Source organism: Calonectris borealis, chromosome Z, assembly GCF_964195595.1.
Source record: "Calonectris borealis chromosome Z, bCalBor7.hap1.2, whole genome shotgun sequence".
Classification (NCBI taxonomy): Eukaryota; Metazoa; Chordata; class Aves; order Procellariiformes; family Procellariidae; genus Calonectris; species Calonectris borealis.
The window spans coordinates 35,602,158-35,624,241 of record NC_134352.1 but is presented as its reverse complement, the minus strand read 5'-3'; the positions used below and the strand labels follow the sequence as shown (position 1 = coordinate 35,624,241).

Here is a 22,084-nt window from a genome sequence, read left to right as displayed (position 1 = left end):
AGATATCACTGTAGTAATATAAAAATCGGTAACAATTGTAAATAGTAGCAGAATTGTTTTACAATTAAGATGATCTTGAATGACACTCAACTCAAGTAACTTGATAAACAGATACCAATCAACAGATTAGGGAGAAAAAAAGATGTTTGTAAGTTGTTGAACTTCAAGAATACTACATAGACTTTGTGTTCCTTCTGCCTTTGGCATTACCTGGCTAAAAAGAAGATTCTAGAAAACATTTCCACAACAGCATTCTTTCGATAAAGATAACTGAATTACAACGTAATAAAAAGGTATTTTATAACGCAGTGCATTAGACTGTAATGACAAAGAGGATCTGCTGCGTAAGTAGGTGTCCATCCTGACCCCAACCACATTCTAAGTGGCCTGAAGTATCCTCACGGGTTCAAGTACAAATTTTGTTTGACTATTAGCTAAAGACCACTTCTGTCTGGCAACAGACCTTTGTGAGTCCCTTTAGCAGTGATTTATGAGAAGTTTTACTACACTATGTTTACAAACAGGAATCGTATTACCAGTTGTTGAAGCATAGCCATCACTGGTGAGATCCAGTACACAGCATGGAAGGATGAATGTTTTGAACAAAGAAACTATGTTGAAATCTGCCTTCTTTCAAAACTGGACTGTGATGTGCAAAGGTGACTTTTCAGTTTGAAAAGTTTATAACAGGTTCACCCAAACCAGCATATTCTGCCCTTCTATTATTCTAGTCATTCCCATCTCTGGCTGGGTCTATGAATTTTCTCAAGCTGGGAAGATGGATATTGGATGTTTTCTACTGTCACATTCCCATACATTTTCCACTACTGAAAGTCTCTTCAAGGTCTGTGCCAACGGAAATCAGTGGAGAACGTGGCTTGGTTTTAGCTCCTGGTCTGAAAAGCTCTATCGTGGTAGTCTTAAAAGTCTTTGCTCTTATTCTGTGCAAAGAACATTCTAGGCTAAGGTAAGTATTATTACATTTTCTTTGTTTGGTTTTCTTAGCTCTAACTGGGATGTTGATACAAAGTCCTTCTAAAAAATATTTACATTTTACATATATAAAACCATATTTGTATATTTGCACATACATAAAAACATAAATATGCTTTCTTCCCAAGCAAAGGAGAACACCTAAGAGAATAAAGCTGTTCATATTTTTGTGTGTGCATGTTGAAAAAAACATCTGAGGCCCAAAAGCTAGGTTTCCTAGATTGTTAAAAAATACATATATCATAGATATGATGCTTGAATTAGCAAACATGGGTTTTTGATTTTAAAATGTCAATGGCAAGTTAAAAACAGAGTATCTGGTCAAAGAGATCGATGACTATTTTTCTCTGAATGCAAAACACATATGCAATCTGTGAAATGTTCTACCGTAGGCTGAAGGGGAAAGGGGTGTAACTAGCATTTCCTTTTCAGTCTGAAAATTTACAGGAATGCAACAGCACATCTGTATGGAATTAGCATGGCTTCTCTCCCTAATACATTGATATTCATGTGACTGCAAACCTAGAGTCTATAATCTTGAGTCCAAATTTGTTTTACCTAATAAAAATATCAGGACTGATTGTACCTTAGGGTCTAATATTTAAAAAGACTAAAATTATATTTTTAAGAAAATAAAAATAAAAGCAGACAGTTTCATAATATTTTTAAGCCCTTGCACCTTTAGGTATCTGTTTAAGAGGCAGTGTGTAGCAGGCTATATACCAAACCACGTACCTATATTTGCAGGCACTACAGCTGGATTTGAGAGCATCAGTATACAGAGAAAAATCCTTCTTTTTGGAAAGCCACATTACAAATATTTCTGCTGACTGCCAGTTTTCTTACGGAATTTGCACTGGTGTATGACCTATTCTTTTTCCTCCCATTAGTCTATACGAAGCGCATGCTGTATATAATATGCCATAATTACAGTATGCTGGCATAATGTTGCTGAAATAAGTTAATGCAAAGTTTGAATTGTTCCTAGTATATGTAGTGCCATCACAGATTTTTGAAGCATTCCATAACGATAATATATATTTTATATATATAATATTCTATATAATATCATATATTAGACGTTTAGAATAGAATATAAAATAGATATTTGTCTCTCTGTGTGTTTTTGAGCATGGAGCTTTTTAAAATCTCCTGAATAATGATCAGAGTTTTATATATCAGGATTATGCTGATTTGAACCTTACATAAATTTGGCACCCACCTATTTCAGTTCACAGTTGAGTGAAAGTTACCAGCTTTGCCTTTGATAGGTATGTGCCTATATAAAGGAACTGCCATGATAGTAATTTAGCAACTGAACATTTCCATGTGTCTTACAGCATGCAACGAATCAAAGTCTACCTGTATTTACATTCCATAAACCTATTTTAATTTGGTAAAAATAAAGTTTGGTTCTAGCATGCAAAACCAATGATCTCATGTCCATCGGAGAGGATGAACAACAGAAAACTGTTGTTTATTAATTTCTTGTTAAGAATTATTTTTATTTAGATAATGCTTCTGCTTAGTTTGGGGCTTATCAGAGATTCTTGGGACTGCTGTCAAGATTGCTTTACTTTTGTGATTCCACAGATGACGTAATATTTTATAAAAAGAGAGAACATAGGCTTTAAGCAGTGATACAGCCAGAGTAGCAGTCAGTACAAAATTGCACCATTGACATGAATGGCTGCAACTCTTAAATACTCTCCCAGTTCATCCTTGTTTTCTTTAGTTAAAACTTTATCTTCATGTGGGCGTGCAGAAGCATTGAAATGTAGAACAGGTCATGTTAAACATGACCTCTAGTTTTTCAGATTCCTAATTTGTTGTGCAACACTCACGTGCTTGTAGCAGCAACTCCTAGAACTTCACCCCTGGTTTAGACAAAGAAAAGTGCCTCGGTGCACAAAGTAACTGCAGAGATGTTGTTAACATACTGCATAATAAATATTATGTATGCTTTTAGATAGATGAATAGCTAGAGGAATGTGTATTTGAACGTGTCATGTCAGTGAGATTTAGGGTACTTGAACCCTCTCTTTTTAAAGATGTTGCTAAAGAGAATCTGAGTCAGAAAATAATGCTTAAAGGAACCTATAAAAGAACAACTATTTTAAATCATACAGCTATAAAATTATTAATGTATTTAAATAATTAAAACCGTGTAGTCCAGGGTTTAATGCCAGATTAAACTTCTCTTGAATAACTGAATCCTTTTATGTGCTCCACCTACAGACTCCCCAGGGTAGAGTTTCTAGAATGAAGACAAATCAAAATAATTATAACAATATACGTCTTCCTGGAATCTGGAAAGTACTGCAGCAGCTATATGGTTTTTCTCATAGACAAAACAGAATATCCAAGAATCTCTGTTGTGTTTTATATTTTATTTAACTTGACTCATTTTAAAATAGACATGACGTATATACAGATCTTATTTCCATTGCTAGTTCTTGCACATAAAATCTGATTAACCTTTTCTGCATATAGGAAAAAACAGAGAGAGTGCTTAATTTTTGGTTTTTTCCTCCCTCAACTCCTTCCCTCTGATGATAGATTTTGGAGCTTAAAGTAGGATTTCATTTGTGGTAGCTGAGATGTCTAAATTAGGAACATTTCACTTTCGTTTTTTCTCACTTAGAGAAAAGAAAAATCAGTACAGAGTGGTCCATCCTACATCTCCCATGCTAAAAAAAAAAAAAAAAATCCCCAAATAATATGAGGTTTTACAAGCAAAATAGTCAAATCAGTCCTGGAAGGATGTGCTAAGATATTCTGCCTTGTTTACATTTCCGTATGTATCATAAAGGTAAAGTAGCTGCCATCTTAAAGTTATGACTAATTTTCTCAAGAATCAGACATTCAAAACTAGGTTACCTTTTTGCAGCTGAAGCTTTGTAGCATTGAAAGATTTTTTGTTTAATTGCATGGAACAGTTCTCTTGTAACATGTTTCAGCACTGTGATGGTTTTTTTGCTTTTTTCAAATTATTGTCTTATATCTTAAGTATCGTCCTGTTTTTATTTTATAAGCCCCACTTAATGGTTTCATTTCTTCTTTTCAATATAACTTCTTTTCAGTTAACGGATACTATTTTTTTCATCGGCAGTGAAAGCATTACTTTGAAACCACTGCTAAAATAATTTTGAATTTTACAAATTATAAACCTGCAACTCTGTGGGATGATTGATCTTTATTTTGTATATGTAAGGGACTTTATGTTGAGGGACAACATCCGAAGTCCTAACTGTAGAGCAACTATAAGTGAATTAGTCAAGAATATGAATCAGAATTGCTTCTTAAATGGTTGTAATATCCTTTATATGCATTGAAATTTTATGGATGAGCACAGACATGGAAGAGATCACAACTATTTACTTATTTCTTTTTTATTGAGAATAAATTTGGAGTTGGAATAAATTCATTTTCTCTGGTTTTGCTTAGTAGTTTTTATTTGTTGTTTACCAAATTATGGGCATATACCAAATCAATGCATATATTTAAAGAGAGGAAAAAGAAAGTTAGGCTAATTAATCTAATTTCCTGGCCTGAAATAATGCTGAAAAAGAAATAATTCAAGTTTCCATGTGAAAACAAGAACATCAAAAACAACCAAGAGAGACTTGTCAAAACCAAGCAAGACCTGGGTAGATAACAGGACAGATGGATAGAACAAAAAAAAAAAAAAAAATCTTGTCTACCTGATTTTAGTAATGTTTTTTGAAACAGCCTCAACTAACATTCTTCTAAGCAAGCAAGAAATCACAGTCTAGATTAAATTACACAGTGAATATATAATTGGTTAAAGAAAGCATACTAGAGCAGTTATCAATAGCTTATTGCCAAGGAGGAAGGAAGTACTGTATGTCAGTTTCAGATAGTCTTGGACTCATTACTTTTCAATGTGTTTTTTTTAAAGAGCAGATGATAGAAAATTTATTCCATTTGCAGATTAATGCCAACCTGGAGCACAACTACACTGAAGGACAGGATTAGAATTCAAAACGGTCCGATAAATTAGATAAATGGCAAAAAGGAAAAAGAAAAGGTAAAAAAAAAATAGTACGCAGCTCAATAAATTGAAATGCAGGTATTTTTACTGTTTAGATAGCACTCTTGTAGAAGAAGATTGGACTATTATAGAATACTATAAGCTACAGTGAGTAATAACATAAGGACTGTTTTGAAAAATACAAGCACCATGTAGTCAATAAGCATTATTGATTTTAGGCTGTAAGATAAATGAATTACTCCCTCTGATCAGCTTGGGCACAGTCTCAGCTACAGAATTGTCCTGAGCTTTGAGCACTTCACTTGAAGAAGGAGGTCAGCCCAGCAGAACGAATCGAGGCAAGAAGAATGAGTGAAGATCTGGAAGGCCTGAAAAAAGACACTCACTGGTCTAGTCAGAGAAGAACAAAAAAGGGCAGAATGATATTCTTCAAACATGAAGCATGTCAGAAGATGCTGGAAATAACAAGTGAATTGGGGGGAGGTGTTTAAAATGCAGAAAGAAGGATTCCTATTGGATGTTTGGAAAACTTTTTAGTGGTAAATCAATGGCATCTGTAGCAGACCACCTGCAACCGTGCAGAATTCCTGTACTTGAGGCACAGGTTAAATGGTCAATTTGTAGGATACAGGTTGTAGTTGGGTTTTTTTTGCTTTACAGCAGAGACGATTAATCATATTAATTTCCAGGGTCTTTTCCAGAAATACTTTTAAAATGTTTCTGTGGTGAAGATACTGGAGAAAGATACCAAATGAAGATTTGGCCCTGACTGAAAAGGTGAAGATCGGGAGTGTGCATCAGATCCAGTGGGGAGGAGGGAACAGCTGAAAAGGGTCAGAGAGGAAGCTTCTGTAGTTAGAGACATTTCTGTCAGCAGTTATCTCAAACAGGTTTATATAAGGTAAGGCCAGAAAGGAAGAGGCAGCAATAAGTAAAGTGTAAATTAGACCCATGGAATCAGTTTTTTATCTGGGTAGACATTACAGCTTGAACATGTACTCCTGGGGAGAGAGTGGACATAGTAGAGGACGCTATGGAAGTTACAAAACTGAGCAACAGAAGGCTTACAAGATTTGTGCTGTTTGGGGTTTTTTTTTCATAGAGAAGGAGGAGGACTGGCTTAAGAGAACAAGTCCAAAAACAATTTTTACAATGTTTATTTTAACACAACAACTAAATATTCACAGGAAGATGTCAGAAAGACAGGATGACATGTTAGACTGGTTGAAGGAAAACAGTTTATCAGAAGTGAATGGTGTTTACGAATCATCAGCAGATAGATAGAAGTTCACTTAGGTGCCTCAGTTCTTACAGAACCCGAGTTCCACTCTGGTGTGTTTTCCATAGGATTTAGTATGTGGGAACCTAGGGTCCCACATGAGCCTGGGAATCAATAGGTGTTTCGTAATTTTCTTTATTAAAAGCTGAACAAAAAGAGGAAAGATCAAACTGCACTTTACATCCAAGAAGTCTAGTTTAATTGGATCCTGCTTTAATTAGATCCAGCAAAGTGGTAGCCCACATTTTTACTTTGTTTCCAAATGCCAAAATAGTAGGAGTGCCTTTACTTAAAAATAACTCCCACCCTTGTTTGGGAAGGAAAAAAGTTAACTGCATGGGAAAAGTGTGGATTCAAAAATAATCTCCATTACAAGTTTTTCTGTGGGAATATTTTCTGTATGTAAATGTACACTTAAAAGTTTCCTGAACATCCTATAACATACTATATGTAACATTTTGAACTATTTTTATCAGAGTTGGTGAGACCTGAAGTCGAAGTTCAGTTAGAGCAAAGCAGACATCATTCACCCTTCTGCATCAGTCACATGATGTCAATATGCCATGGCATCCTCGGAGAAAGAAGCTGTTCTATTTTATAACAGGTAGTGAACAGGATGGGAGGGAACCTCTGGGATTACCAAATTCAAATGCTTTTTAAGAGTTGGGAGACATAGCCCACAATATCTTTCCTAAAGAAATCTAATTTCATTCCAAAAGTAGTTATAGTTTTAGGTTCTAGTTTTTCTAATGCAGAACTGTATTCCTGTCTTATCTAAGAAGCTCTTCTAATTGTAGCACTAATTTGAATTATCATAACTTTTTACTTTTTTTTTCCTTCTGCTATATTCCTTCACTATTTTTAAGAGAACTGCTGTTAGCTAAAGAATCCAAACCCTTTAGGAGTGGTTTTCTTCCCTTGACCATACTAGTGGCTTTTATGTGCAGCTATTCCAATTTTAACGCATCTTCTTCTAATGTGAATGATGAGAATGTAATCATTATTTTAGATGATGTCTGATCAGTATCTTGTACGCATAAAAAGTATTAATGTTTTCCTTTGTAACAAAGACAGTTTTAAGTACTTAATCTGTATGCATATTTACCTGGACCGTTTATATTGCAATCTTATCAGAATTAAGACTCTTTGCTATTGAATGTTTTGTAGTTTTGTGTGCTAGTTCCTTTCAAAATTCTGGAAAGGTGTTACCTAGTCCTCTTCTGGTTTGAGTGCAACAGGGTCTCAGAGTCTTATAAATCACTTTACAAATCACTGGCAGCTGCTGCCCATTTGCTTTTCTTCCTGTGCTCAATACCTACAGTTTCCAAGAAAAAAAAAACACAATAAAAAGTATATATATCTTCGCTTTGAAACATTACTTTTTTCCCCCTAATTTCTAGCTCACCCTTGCTGTGTAACTGGTTCACTTTTTTTTATTGCTTGTTTCATGGATCTTTTTTTTCCTTAAGATTTTCTTGTGCTGTCTGTTTCAAGATGTAGCTGTGTTTAACTTCTGGGAATTACTTCCTTATCTCTAAGTTTATCTCAGATCAGTTCTTTCCTTTTTATTCTTTGTAGCCTGCCTGCTTATTCTTCGCATTTTTCTTGAGATAGTTATTCACCCAAACAGGCATGGAATCCTTCTCTCCCCCTGGCTTTATTAGGCGCATCTCATTCATGACAGGTTTAACAGCCTCTGCTTTGAAGAAATTCCAAACCTTATCTATACTTACGAGGTTCCTGAGCTCTTCTACCCACTTGTCTTCATTAAATAGTTCCTTCATTAAACACTTCCCTTAATTTCTCAAGGTCTTACCTTTAAAGATTCAGATCTTCCCATGAAAAATTACTTTTGCTAACCTTCCAAATTCAAACAAAATTAGCTTCCAATCAGTCAGAATATAGATCTGTAAATGGAGCCTCTGTTAGAGCCACTGGACCATCAAAGTAGGGCACTGAATTGAATAAGGGAACGGCTTCATGACTTCTTAGCTAGTGGGTTTTATTTCAGGGATAACAAAACATGACTCCTGCCTCTCATTCCAGAATTAGAAATGACAGATAATATGCACGTGGAGCTGCTACATGTTTTTTGTTTTGTTTTAAAAGACAAAAAAAGTTTCCTGTTTGCCACAGTATGCCATGGTATGTATGGTGAGGTGCTCAACCGTCTAGCTGTAATTCAAAGCGATGCACCTCAGATGGCAAAACCAGGTTGTGTCCTGTTGTTACCAGCGCGACCCACAGGGAGCACTCGGGGACTTTCAGCGGGAACATGACTTCATTGCTTTTGTTTGCTTTTTACTGGCGGCTAACTATTCAGCACGTCTAGGTGAATGCACGGTTTTGGCCTTAAAAAGTAAGTACGAAATTAGCCAAGCTGGGTTTTTTTGCATTAATTTTAAGACGCTTATACAGAGAAAAACAGCAAGAGCAAAACAAGCAAAACCTTAAGGTGTGAACTTGCAAAAACTACTCTTGAAGGAAACTGCAAAGTAACACAGTTCAAAGTCTCTCAGCTCTTGGTGTTGTTTCAAGCGTTTTGAAGAAATTTGTCAACTTGGTGACAAAAATACCGATACACGAGGCTGAACCGACACAAGCCGGCAACGAGCTCCCGCTCCAGCCGCCCCTGCTCGGTGGCCGGCCCCGGCCAGGCCGCGCGCCCGCCGGCAGCCGGGGTGCGGCTGCCCCGGGCTCTGGCGCGGCCAGGTGACAGGCCCGTCCCTGGCTTCACCCTGCCGGGCCGGGCCGCGCCCTGCAGCGCCCACCCGCACCTCTCTTTTGAGCCCCAGCTGCTCATCCCCGGAGGGGTTTTGCTTGCAAGTCTCCCCGCCGCGGCGGCACGGCAGACATCTCACGGCGCAGCTCTTAGAGGTTTGGGAGGGGAGGGGGCGCCGAAGGAAAGCGCAGAATTCCCCTCCGGGCCCGCTCTACCTGCACCACTCTCCCCCATCTGCTCCGCGCCCCCCGGCCGCCGCCCGCCCATCCCCTCGCTCCCCTCCCCTCCCCCGCCGCCCCCTCTCCCCTGCCCCCGCCGCAGCCCCACGTGTGCCAGGGCGGCGGCGCCCGCTCCGCGCCCCTCGGCCCGACCCCGCGGAGCCGGCGGCGGCGGCAGCGCCTGCCGCACCCCTCCATCCCCCATTCCTCCATCCCTCCGCCCGCATCCCTCCCGCATCCCTCCGTCCGCACCCCTCGCCCCGCGGGGCCGCTCGCCCCCCCGCCCCGGGGCCGCCGCGTCCGGGAGGCACCGGCCCCGCCCCCGCCCGCCGGCCTCTGCCGCGCCGCCAGCCCCGGTAAAACCGCCCCCTGCGCCGGGCCGGGGCGTGCGCGCGCCCCGCCGTCCGTCGCGGCACGTTTCGTCGGAGGCGGTTGTTGTTAATTATCATCTCGCTCTTATTTTTTCTAGGGGAATTCAACGTGGTTCTGTCGGATTTCCTTCTTCGGAGGGGGGAAAGAAAATCCCCGCCACCTCTACTCCTTTTTCCTTCTTTCCCCCCTTTCTTCCCCTCTCTTTGGAGAGAGAGGAGGGGGGATGCAACGTGGACCCCGCTGCTGGTCTCGCCGTGTCCTGCTGACGGCTGCGGCTGCAGGGCAGCCTGTGGAGGAGAGAAGAAAGAGTTTCCGCGGCTGAAGCCTTCCCCCAACGAGGAGCGGAGCCGTGCCCGCTGAGGGCGGTGCGGGACAGGCAGACCCCTCCCCGGCTCCCCGCCTGCCGCCTCCGCCGTTCCCCACCGGGGCAGCCGCAGGATGGGGAGACGGCGGTGGCTCCGGGTGCAGCCCTGCTTTCTCTGGCTGGGCTGCCTGGCGCTCTGGGCGCAGGGAGCAGCCGGGCAACAAAAGCCGCCGCCGGTCCGCCCCGCGGGCGGAGCGGGCGGCATCTACCCTGCCGCCGCGTACCGGGAGGACGGGGCCGGCCGGCTCCGCAGGCGAGGACAGCAGGACGTGCTCCGCGGGTAGGGACGCGCCGCGCCGCACTCGGGCCTCCGCCTTCCGCAGCCTGAGACCCTTTGGACCCGCTGCCCGCTGCCGCCGTCCGGGCAGCGCCGCGCAGCCCGCTCCCCAGCGAGCGGCCCCTTCCCCTGCAGCCGCCCCCCGCCCGAGCCCGTGGTCTCCGGGCTCGCCTTCGGTGCATCTTGCCTTCCGGCCCCCTTATGCGGCTAAGGCATTGCGATTAATTGCACTTGGTATTTTGTCCTCGGCTACGAAATACGGCCTTTTAATTAGTGCGATTGTATTAAAAGCAGACATTGTGTGGGGCTGCCTTACAGCTGACAGATGTACCACACGGGGCTTTTTATTCAAGCATGTTACAATATTAAGATACTTTGACATTCACTCTGCTTTGGCTGCTGCTGAGAAACTATGCAAAATCTGTTTTTTTTTTCTAATGTTTTGGGGACTTCTTGGTAACTTGAATTAGTTCATTAATCTTTATGACCAGTCATCCCTTCTGTCTTGTGTCAGACAGCAGCATGAAGCCAATTTTTATAGCAAGACTTCTAAGACTGTGTGTGAATGCAGAGCCAAACTCATCCCTTGCATATCCTCAGTGGTTCCACCAGGGATGAATGTGGCCTGCTGTTGCCTAGTCTGCCTCTCCTCTTCATACTAACCAGTTGAACTAATACAAAATAAAATGGCTTGGAACTTCTTATAGTGGAGAAAAATTGTGTTCCTTTGGGGTGGATTTTTTGTAGACATCTTTGCTATACATTTTTTTTGTTTCATGCGGCTGGTTTCTCCTCTTGTGTGAACATAAAACTTTGGATTCTATTTACACTGATTTGTATTTTTGTATGTACATTTATTTGTTTGTCTGTGTGACAGGCCAAATGTGTGTGGCTCTAGATTCCATTCGTACTGTTGCCCTGGATGGAAAACGCTCCCTGGAGGAAATCAGTGCATTGTTCGTAAGTGTCTGACTTCAAGTTTCTACTGCCCTAGGGGTAACAATAAAAATAAATATTCTTCTGTCAGTTACTGCTCCATTTGGTATGAGAAAAGAGAATTCAGTTCTGCCTTTTGCCTTATTTTTAAGACGAAGAAAATGAAAAAAAAGTGGATTTACAGGTCCATGTTTCTTGCAATCGAAAGATTGGCAAATTGCTGTATTTTCTTTGGTGTGTTCGTAAGAGGCATGTCTCCACTTACTTTTTTAAAAAAAAGAACATGACAACAAAGGAAAAAGGCAAAAAGCTTCCATAAATCAAATAATCAACTATAGTAACAAGAAAAAAAAGCCAAAATGTCTTGATATAAAGCAAATCAGATCTGAAGTTTTGCAAAACTTCTGTGCTAGGTGTGGAATTACAATCAAATGGAAAACTTTTTTACATCTGGGGTGCTTATTCTCTTGCCTGTCACTTTTAGTTGTGCTTTAATAGCTATAAAGGATGTAGACTCAGATTACTGCCTGGTCGTAATAGGTACTGTGCTGACAGATGTGGCTGTTGACATGGCTTGGGAAAAAAAAAGGTGGGGGGGGGAGGGGGAAATCTGCTCAATACTCTGCTTAGGGAACGTTGTCTACCTGGAAAGGAAATAGAGAATTAAGTTGAATTTTCTGTCTGTTAGATAAAAGCTGATATTAGACACATGCTTCTTACAATCCTTGAATTTTAATGTGAGTCTGTTCCCATTCATCTTAGCCTGTCACCATCTCTTTTGCTAATAAGTATGCTCAACTTCACAATTCAGTTTCAAGAACATATTGCCCTTTATGTAAGCAATGAAGGTCTTTGTAAATACTCCATCTAACAAACTACAGACATCCAGGACTAAACTAGGGAAGGAATGGGTGGTAAGCCAAGATCTGCCAAACTTAAAGGTGACTTTTGGGCTATTGCCTTACGATTCAGGACTATCAGCCTGATCATTTTACGTGAATCAATTTGCCTTGCTAATACTTCTTATGACTGTGCCATGTATCACTGATTTTCATCTCAGGTTGACCTAGCATTTCCTAGTGTCATTCAGAGGAAGATGCTGGTATCAATACCACTGTGGAATAAGAGGAGCTCCTCAAAATGTTCAGTTCACATTTATCATCTGTTACAATATTGGCTTACTTAAATGTAAACTGGAGTTTTTAAAATGGATTTCGGCTGCCTAGTATGCTGTTGATAGGTTTTTCAAATTCAGCTGGGTATCTAGCTCAAATGAAATTAGGGAGAGACGACGATTTAGGTGCTTTCAGAAATCCGTATAAATTATCCTTAAATGTGACTCTCAGTGCCTCTTACAGTCCTCGGTCTCAGGTCTCTTCACATCCAGAATAATCTTTGACTTACTATTAATTCACGTGCACAAAGAACGTCTTTTAGCTCCTGTTTACTTACTGGAGCTTAATTGCAGCTAACATGTTCGAAGGGCAAATGGTCTTGCCATCTGTAGGATTGGCTGTGATGCTTTTCTGTTTGTATTTTTGGTGACGGTTTAAAAGCACAGATTTCTATGCTCACATTAAACATTTGGTGAGATGATGGTCCCTCTAGCTAGAGGTGTTTAGCTAGACAAAGCCTCTTGCACAGGATGGACGGACAAGCTAGCAAACCTCTTATTGGAGATGCGTTGATTATAATTAGTGCAGATTGTAACTGGTGATTTTAAAGCATAATTTCATGAAGAGAGATCTATGAGCTATTGGTAGGTCAACAGGAAACCATTCTGACCTTACAGTGTTTTCAGTTGATAACGTGATGATGGTTGGTGGTGGTCTGTGACATATTTATGATTAAAAGTGATCTTTTATCTGAAAAAAAAAAAAGGTCTGGTTGGGTTTACTTTTTCTTTAAACAAAATAAACTGTACCGATGAAAGCATATTTAGAATATGCTTTCAGCTATAGGGCTTTCAGTTGGTAAAAAATTATTCCCTAACAGACAATAGACTTACAAAATGGCCTAAATGTAGACCTCGCTTAACCAGGAGATTGAGCTACGTTGTATAAAGATGGACTGAACAGTGATATAAGGAAAGCAGCCCTGTTCCTTGTGTTTGTCAAGTGCTTTAAATCTGAGTCCCGTTTCTCACTTTTACATCTGCTAATCGAGGAAATATTTCATATCAATCAGTGGTATGTCTCTAATTTCAACTAAATAGCGAAATCCCACAAACTTTTTCACCTCTCATGCCTTCACATTTAGGGCATAGTTGTAGAGGAATTTAACGATAAATGTAGATGACCCACATTGCATCTTTTTGATGCCCAAAGCATGGTGTCAGTAGACCACTAATGTGACTTTGTCTACTCCTCTTTCGTAAAGAAAATGTGGTCTTTATTGGAGTATGTCAAGGAGGATGCGGGTTTACAAAATCTGGTCTGGTTTGGTCATGTTCGGCATCAGTACAGAGCTTCTGATTTGGTGGAGAAAGGGTAAAAGGGAGCATGTAATTTCACAGGGGGCATATTCGAATTCTATAATGGGGCAAGAAAACAATTTGCTTCCTTATGGGAGTTGCAATGCATTTATGCATGTTTTTCTAAATCAGAAGCGGAGCACAAGCATTCTGGGAAAGGTCTTACCTCTGCTTTCTTTTTTTTTATGTATATGGCCAGGTGTTTTTTTTTTCTTTCCTTTTAATGTATATAGACAGTTTTTTTAGGGAGTCGGTATATTCTTGGCAAATTTTCTACCTGAGGTATTTGTTCCTTTTGTAGTCCTTCAGTGGAGATGTGCTTCCAGATTATTTGATTCTCTCAAAACCCCAGAGTTATTTACAAAGAAACTGTGATTCTTGCTTGTTTTTTTGCTTTACAAGCTGTCCCTTGCACGATATGTGTCTTTTGAGGTCCTCCCGTGTCGTACTGGCTCTTAATGTTTCAGGCTCTCTTTTGGTGCATTTGCTAACCTGGCAGATTGTTTAATGTGTTCATTTGGATCTCCTTTAGAACCTGGATTTAGCCTTTTATTATTTTCTGGTTCTGTCATTCCTTTGTGCAATGGAGCTCCCTGGCTGGTGAGTGAGAAGGGAAGGCACGATTTTGATGCATCAGGGGATAGCACAACGGCATGTACATTATGCACTCTTAATATGGTGTGGACAGGCTTCCCTGGGATTTTTATAAAGTTAGTTTCTAAATGACAATGTGGAAATATGTGAGTACAGAAAGCTGTATTTAGGGAAACTATACAAAATCTGCAAAGCCCAGGATTTGGACATTGACTTCCCACAAAACAGCTTTGTGTAAAGGATGGATAATCTTAGGAAAAAGAGACCCTAAAATGCCTCTAAAATAGCGATTCTAAGAGAGAAACCATACCATAAATTGGCATTTATGATCTATATTGTTTATATTCATTCAAATCTTGGGTTCTTGGTAAAGTTTTCTACAGGTCTTGTGGTCTAAAATATATAATTTTAATAATTTTACATTACTTGTGTAATAGGCTGGTATTTCTAATTAGGGAGAGACTTATTCATCTGGTTTCAGTGGTCAGACTAGTGTTTGAATATGCCATATTCAATTCTGTTTCTCTTTAAATTCGTTAGAGATACTGATTATACCAAAATTCAGTTCGCTTTATTTAACTTACAGTTACTTTTGTGTGTATATTCACTGTCCCAATGAACTGAACATTCAAGTGTTGTTCTTTTTTTCTTTAAAAAAGAAGCTGGTAACATACTTTTAGCTTTTTTTCCTGTAGTTTAAGAGTAAGCTTACTGTTAATCACTGTCTTTTTAATTGTGTTCTTCCTCAGCGATTTGTAGAAATAGCTGCGGTGATGGATTTTGTTCCCGTCCTAACATGTGCACTTGTGCAAGTGGACAAATATCACCTACTTGTGGATCAAAATCTAGTAAGGACTTACTATATTTATTTTCATTAGAGATTTCATTTTAAGTAATTCTCTTTGAGTCAACTCAAAAATAACTACTGTGTAAATTCTTTAAAAATAACTTGTCATTACTGCATACACACATGTAACTTACACTTTGGTATATCTTAGTTTTTGATAAAGTTTGATATACCATGTGTACATGTTTACTCTGTGTGACAAACTGAAAAAATATATGTTTAAAGAGATAAACAAGTTTAAATATAAATGTGTGTGCTATTAATGTTTTCATCGAGTCCATTTGCTGAAGAAATGAAGATTGTACAGCCTCCAAGATAATTAAAAGTTCTAAGTTGCGAAATATAGTCATGGAAAACTCTAAAAAAAACTCTTCACGGTTGCTTTTAAAACATGGCTGACTAATAGCTGCAGCTTGGATGCCTTTAGTTACAAGAACACCTGAGTGTACAATTAAATACGTAGCATATATTGTACAAAGCTCATGTCTTCTTTCAGATGTCTCTGTTTTTATCCACATTTGCTGTGGTATTTTTGCCTAACACTGGTATCTCTCTGCCTGGGCTCCGCTGCAGTACAACAGTGCAGCATCAGGTGCATGAACGGCGGCACGTGCGCGGACGACCGGTGCCAGTGCCAGAAGGGCTACGTCGGAACGTACTGTGGACAGCGTAAGTAACTGCTCTGTTTCATCTAAAATTAAATCCATGGAAGTCCTGCAAGTTAGCCTTCTTACTTTAGGTAGAGTAAGAACATAAAAAAGCCAATATGCTGAAATATAACGAAATGTCTGTGAGAAATTTAATGCTATTTTGGGGTATAGTGTTTAGCTGAAAGTCAGTTCATGCATGAAGTGTGTTTGTATTCTCTAAAAGTCAAATTAAGGATCGAATTCACCGAATAGTTTTGGAAAATCCTTTGGGAGCAATGGGAGTATGCATCCTGCTCTCCTTTTCTTACTAGATGATCACTAATTTTTCATTCTCTTTACAAAGTTTCTCCATCTCAGAAGAACAGCCTAACTGCTAGGTTAAAGCATGTTTTTCTGTTTTGTACTTGACTAAGGAAAAAGATTAAATGCCGGTCAAGCTTTTGGATACCTTTTTGGTTTGGCAGACAAGATAGAAAGTCAATTATTTGCCCAGCTCTGCCTATCACAGTACAGTGTTTAAAAGCTATACGAATTTAGCAAACAATAAAAATCACTAAAGGCTGCAGGGGTGAAGAAAGACTCAAAGTGTATTCTGAGGCCAGCTGGCTACTAATTAGCTGAGAAATTAATTGCTGAAGGTAGTTTGAAGGAACTGGAGACAAACAAAAGGCAGCTATGCAATGAACAGTTAGACTGAATAATGTGGAAGAACATCCTTTTGTCTTAGTCATTTTTGCAAATGCCAGAGAGCAGTCTTGTTCTTGCTTTATTTTTACCTGGATAAAATTCTCTAAAATTTTAGGTAATAATTGTAATCCTAAAATGTGACGCTAGTCACAGTCAGATTTACTTTTAAGAGTTGCTGGCCCCTTCCTCCTAATTTTAAAATATTGGGTCAACACCTGAATGCTCCCAGGCGGGGCATATTTCCAGTGAATAAATGAAAAGAGGATTGAATTTTCAAGCAGTGACTCTAAAGCAATCCAGAAAATCTGAACAACATGTGGAGATTGGTCTCAGTGTATAGGACAGTTAAAATTTCAAGTAAGGTTGAGTATTTGTCTTCTACACACAGTAGGAATGAATGTCTGAAAAAAGTAAATACATCTTTATTTCTTTTTACTAAAATGTAATTGCGTTGTAAATTACTGAAATTGTCTCACTAAAGTGTCATTGTCCATTAATTCAGTAATGTAACATATGCAGAGAAGTATCTTCATTTTATGCATAAGACATGTATTGTCAGTAAAAAGTAATTCAGTTTTATAGTTCTTGATAAGAAGTAAGGCTTTATCACATTTCCACATAACAGTATATTTTACGTTCCCCATTGTGATATAGGAGGCACGTGTGCTTTTTTCACAGTTTGAAATAGGTTGCTGAGGTTCTTTTGCGCTGGATACTCAAACATGTTACAAATGCCACCTTCAAACTGGGGAGACCTGCGTAGGAAGGCAGCCTAGAGACTTCTAGACCAAAAACTCTTTGTTCAGAGCTGCTTAAAAATGGTGGGGCTTAAGGTGAAATAGTTTGATTTGGAATATGTGCTAATTCTGAACAAGGCTGTATGTCCTGGAAGCAATGAGCCTGAAAATAGACGGAATTAGTTAGTTAAAGCACTCTTTTAATGGTATTTTTCAACCTTGCTGAAGAACTCTCCTCTTTTCAAGTTGAGAAGATTTCAGTGCTTTGGCAGGAGGCTTTGTTTTTGATTCACACCATTGATAAATAGCATGAGTGGGTGCTCCGAAGTCCCACAACTGTGAAGTACCTTCTCCATCCATATATACTGTGGATTTAACCCCCCCTCAAATCGTTTTATTTCTTTTGGGATCTTTTAGGAAGCACAGTTTTTGAAGGTACTTAACCTGGTAATTCTTTTCCCTTGCTCTAAACATCACTACTTCTGCCAGCAGCATCAACTCCAAGAGCTGAATTATCTGTCTCTTGGACTCCCCAAGCCTCCCTTCTTGAAAGGTTTGTTGCTGTTGTGACTGAAGAGCACAACTTAATATGCTCAAAAAAACTCAAAATACTTGAGTTTTTATCTGCTAACTTCGGTGATGGATATGAGTTCTTATGATTAGTGACTAGAGCACAACGGTTTAAAAATATACTTAAACATCTTCTAAGAATCTGTGCTGAATATGATTAATTAAACAGGTGCTTGCAATTAGCATTAAGCAGGTGCTAATGGAATTTGGGCTAATGGAATTTGACTTGAGCAATAATTATTGTTGGTGATGATGGGTAGGAAGGAGATCAGTTCGATCTTCAGGTCCTGAAAGACTTAGAGCAGTTGAGAGGAAAAAAATAATTTTTGAGTACCGCATATGGTAATCTTTGAAATATCATTACTATAACATTTAAAACTTTTTTTTGTTAATTAAAGCTGTCTGTGAAAATGGCTGCCAGAATGGAGGACGGTGTATTGGACCTAATCGCTGTGCATGTGTCTACGGATTTACTGGCCCTCAGTGTGAAAGAGGTAAAAGAAATAAATGAGGAAGGAAATTATGAGCAGTTATATGCAACAATACAGTATGTACATATTTTATATTTATTATACATATTTTCTGGCTGAGCCAGTAAACTTCCAGTAAACCATTTATTATTTGTAATTTTACAAAGTGTCTTCCTTTTTAATTTGGTAGCCGCATTTCAGGTTGGCAAGTACAAAGCTGTCACAATTGGTAGGAATTTGAGCTAATTTAGGCTGCTTATTTTGTTCATATAATAGTTAAAAGATGAGCTATCTTTTGCTCTCACCTACGTGAAAAAACATTACAGCAAAATTGCTGAAGGTGTTAGAATTGCATAAGTGTAACTAGTTGAAGGATTGTTTTTCTTATTTTTCTGTTTTTCTTGTTTTTCAAGATCCTCTTTCTTTCAGAAGAGGAACTTGATAAGTTATTTGCTCTGATTAGTTCTATCCTGTAGGAGAAAGTCAAAGATGGAGCAAAAAAATAATCAGTTACAGTAATACTGAAATCAATTCCGAAAACCATTCTTATTCAAGAAAACATCTTACATATGGCGTAACTTATAGTGCTTTCATGAATTGGGGACTAAACTAGGATTTTATTTTAAAATTCTATGGAGAAGTCCCTCAACCTTCTTTTATGGGCCTAGAGATACTGACAAACTCAGTTTTAATGATGTCGAACAAAATATCTTTAGCGTTGCTCTATGTGATTAGTACACAGATAATTAAGGCACTAAGTCCATGTGTAGTGATTTAGAATAAACCTGCTTCCACTCTCAGAAATTTATACTTCTTGCTTTTTAATAAATCAGAGCATTATTTGTATTTTGATACCAAGACTGTGGAAATATAGTAATGTAGAACTGCTCAACAATTAGACGTAATTGTAGAACGTATTCTGTGTGCATCAAACTCACAAGTGTAACTGAAATTACTGTCTATTTAGAATAGATTTTTAATGAGTGGATATAATGAGGATTGCTTATCAAAACAATAATGTTGTACATCCTTTAACGTGAAGTGTTCAAGAATAATCAAAGATGATGCTGAAGAGCTTAGCAGAAATATTATTCTCTGTCTCCAAGTTGGTGTGTTTGCAAATACGTGTTTTCCTCAAAAAGGGTACTGAAGAACTGAACAACCATGTGTGTGAGATGCTGAATACTAGTATGCACTGTTATCTTACTCCTTTAAAATATTCAAAAGGTTGTCAATACTAGAAAGGGGGATGGGATCATTTGCATAAATGGAAAGTCACATTCTTAATTCACATTAGCAGTGGATGAGACACCCACCCAGGGCAGAAGTAGTCTTCTTAGATTGGTAAAATAATTTAAATCAGAAAGGACCTCCACAGGCCATCTAGTTCAAAACCTGCTCAACACAGGTCTAATCAGATCAGCCTGCTCAGATCCATGTCCAGCCAGGTTTTCAACACCTTCAAGGATGGAGATTCCTCAACATCTCTGGACAACCTGTTCCAGTATTTGACCACTCTCATGGTAAAAAAACCCAACCAACCAACCAAAAAAAACCCCAAAAAACCCCAAACAAACCCCCAAACCCTCCCTAATATCTAATCGCGATTTTGCACGTTTCAACTTGTATTTGTTGCCTCTTGTCTGATTGCTGTGAGCCTCCAAGAAGAGTCTGGCTTCAATTTCTCTGTATCCTCTGAACAGATAGTTACAGGCAGCAATAAAGTCCCCTTGAAACCATCTCTTCTTAAGTCTGGATGAACTCAGATCCCTCAGCCTCTCCACACAGGGCAAGTTCTCCAGCTCCCTGACCAGTTTGGTGGCCTTCCCCTGGACTTTCTTCAGTATGTCTATTTCTTTCTTGTATTGGGAGTCCAAAACTGGACACAGTACTCTGATGCAGTCTTACAAGTGTCAAATGAGGGTAAAGGACCACTTCCCTGGATTGGATGCTACACTCTTCTTGATACAGCCCATGCAGCTGGCCTTCTCTCTTGCAAGTGTACGCTGCTGCTTCATGTTTAGATTGTTGTCTACTAGGACCCCCATAATCCTTTTCTCAGAGCTGCTTTGCAGGCAGTTAGCCTCCAGCCTATGTTGTTCCATCAGGTTATTCCATCCCAGATGTGATACTTCCTTTGCTTTTGCTGAACTTCATGAGATTTTTTTCTAAGCTGTCCGGATCACTCTGAATAGCAGCCCTGCCCTCCAGCACATTGACTGGTGCCCCAAATTTGGTGTCATCTGCAACCTTGCTGAGAGCGCGCTCTTGTACCATCACCCACGTTGTTAATGAAGACATCAAACTGTTACTTGTCCCAGTACTCATCCCTGAGGGACTGCACTAGTTTCCTGGCCTGTAGCTGGGCTTTGCTGATCACAACTCTTTGAGCCAGCAGTCCAGCCAATTTCCACTCACTTTATCTATTGTTTACTTATTCAGCCTGTGTCTCACCAACCACAATCTCTCTATGGGAGCCTGTCTCAAGAGTCCTGCTCAAGTCGAGCAACATCCACTGCCCTCGGCACCAGTGACCTCAGGGTTGAAAGCAGTGATGACGCTTGCCCTTGGTAAACCCATGCTGGCTGCTCCCAAACACCTTCTTGTCATTCATGTGTTTAGAAATAGCTTCTGAAGGGAATCCTGTGGAATTCTCTGTTTCAAACTCAGCTCTGAAGTGCTTAAAGGTGTATGTGAATTGTGAAAATATCTTGCACCATTTTTTTACATTTGTTGACTTGAAACGGAAATAATTGCCATGTAGATGAAGGAAATAACTAAACCAAACACTGAAAAAGCAGGAGTTTCTATTTGCTGTTCCAGGCCGTTTTGTATACCCACTAGATGTCACAAGCAACAGAGAAATGTAAAGGATGAATTTGTTTCTTTGTCTCTAATTGCTTCTTGCTTTCATTCTTAAAACCAGACTTACGGACTCCTATTCATCGCTGTTGGTTTAGGTTTATGCTGTTACATGTTAGTCCAGCCCGTTCTTTGTAGTTGGTTCTTATGAATGAAGTGCAACGACTCAAGTCTTTTATATTTTGGTTAGTGGGGAAATAGGAAGCATTATTCTGTTAAAAACTCTGTTAATATTTACAGCCATTTTCTCTATGTCTTTGTAGAATGTGCACCTGCCTTCTAGCTAAAATAAGAGACTACCAAGTCTGTCAGTTTAGGATGGATTTTCAAGGGATTGGACAATGTTAGGTTGCTTTATAGTTTGAGCCGTAGTTCAGATGGAGCTTACATTTGTCCAAATTCAACAGTCTAAACTATCCAAGATGGACGATAGTTATAGCTGAAGTATAACATGATAGAATTGTAATATTGCAAATTGATTTTTTTTTTTTTAAATTGATTGCATTCAGGTATTTTTTTATTTATTGCCAAACAACTTGGTAAGCTTGCTTTTTGTCCCAGATAGAAGCAATCATTCCTGGTTAAGATTTGTTTCTATTCTCTGACTAGTTTCAGGACTGTGGAATCATATTAATATATATGACAGACTCCAGCTGTGATGATGGCTTAGAGTTTTTAATAACGATGCTTATCCTTGAAATAGGTTGACTTGTTTAAAAGGTTCTAGTACATATGGGTATTGTAACTTAACTTTTGTGGTGATGAAAGCATTGAAGTTTGCTTTCTTATAATTCATTGCAAAACTTTAAGCTGCAGAATTCAAGCCACGTAAAGGAACTAAACACCAGTGTTTTGGCATCCATATTTCTTAGCTGTCCTTGAAAGTCTTAGCCTTTCAATTCTATGTGTAGAATGCTATTGTTATGCGAGATTTAAGCTACATTACATGGTTATTTGGAAATTGAGTTATTATAATTAAAAGTTTACATTTCCTTACTTGAAATTGGAGGTAGTAAGC

The 22,084-nt window shown here is 39.2% G+C and overlaps 1 protein-coding gene across 2 annotated transcripts in view; it reads left to right on the top strand.

Annotated features, from left to right (window-relative positions):
- The first annotated feature begins 10,037 nt into the window (after positions 1-10,037).
- The window catches only part of FBN2 (fibrillin 2), a 184,239-nt gene continuing 172,192 nt past the window's right edge, over positions 10,038-22,084 (top strand). For both annotated transcript variants that reach the window (XM_075136377.1, XM_075136376.1), the window contains exons 1-5: positions 10,038-10,243; positions 11,118-11,200; positions 14,993-15,091; positions 15,664-15,759; positions 18,133-18,228. In XM_075136377.1, coding sequence (XP_074992478.1) covers positions 10,038-10,243; positions 11,118-11,200; positions 14,993-15,091; positions 15,664-15,759; positions 18,133-18,228 — 580 coding nt within the window. The remainder of the gene's footprint in view (positions 10,244-11,117; positions 11,201-14,992; positions 15,092-15,663; positions 15,760-18,132; positions 18,229-22,084) is intronic.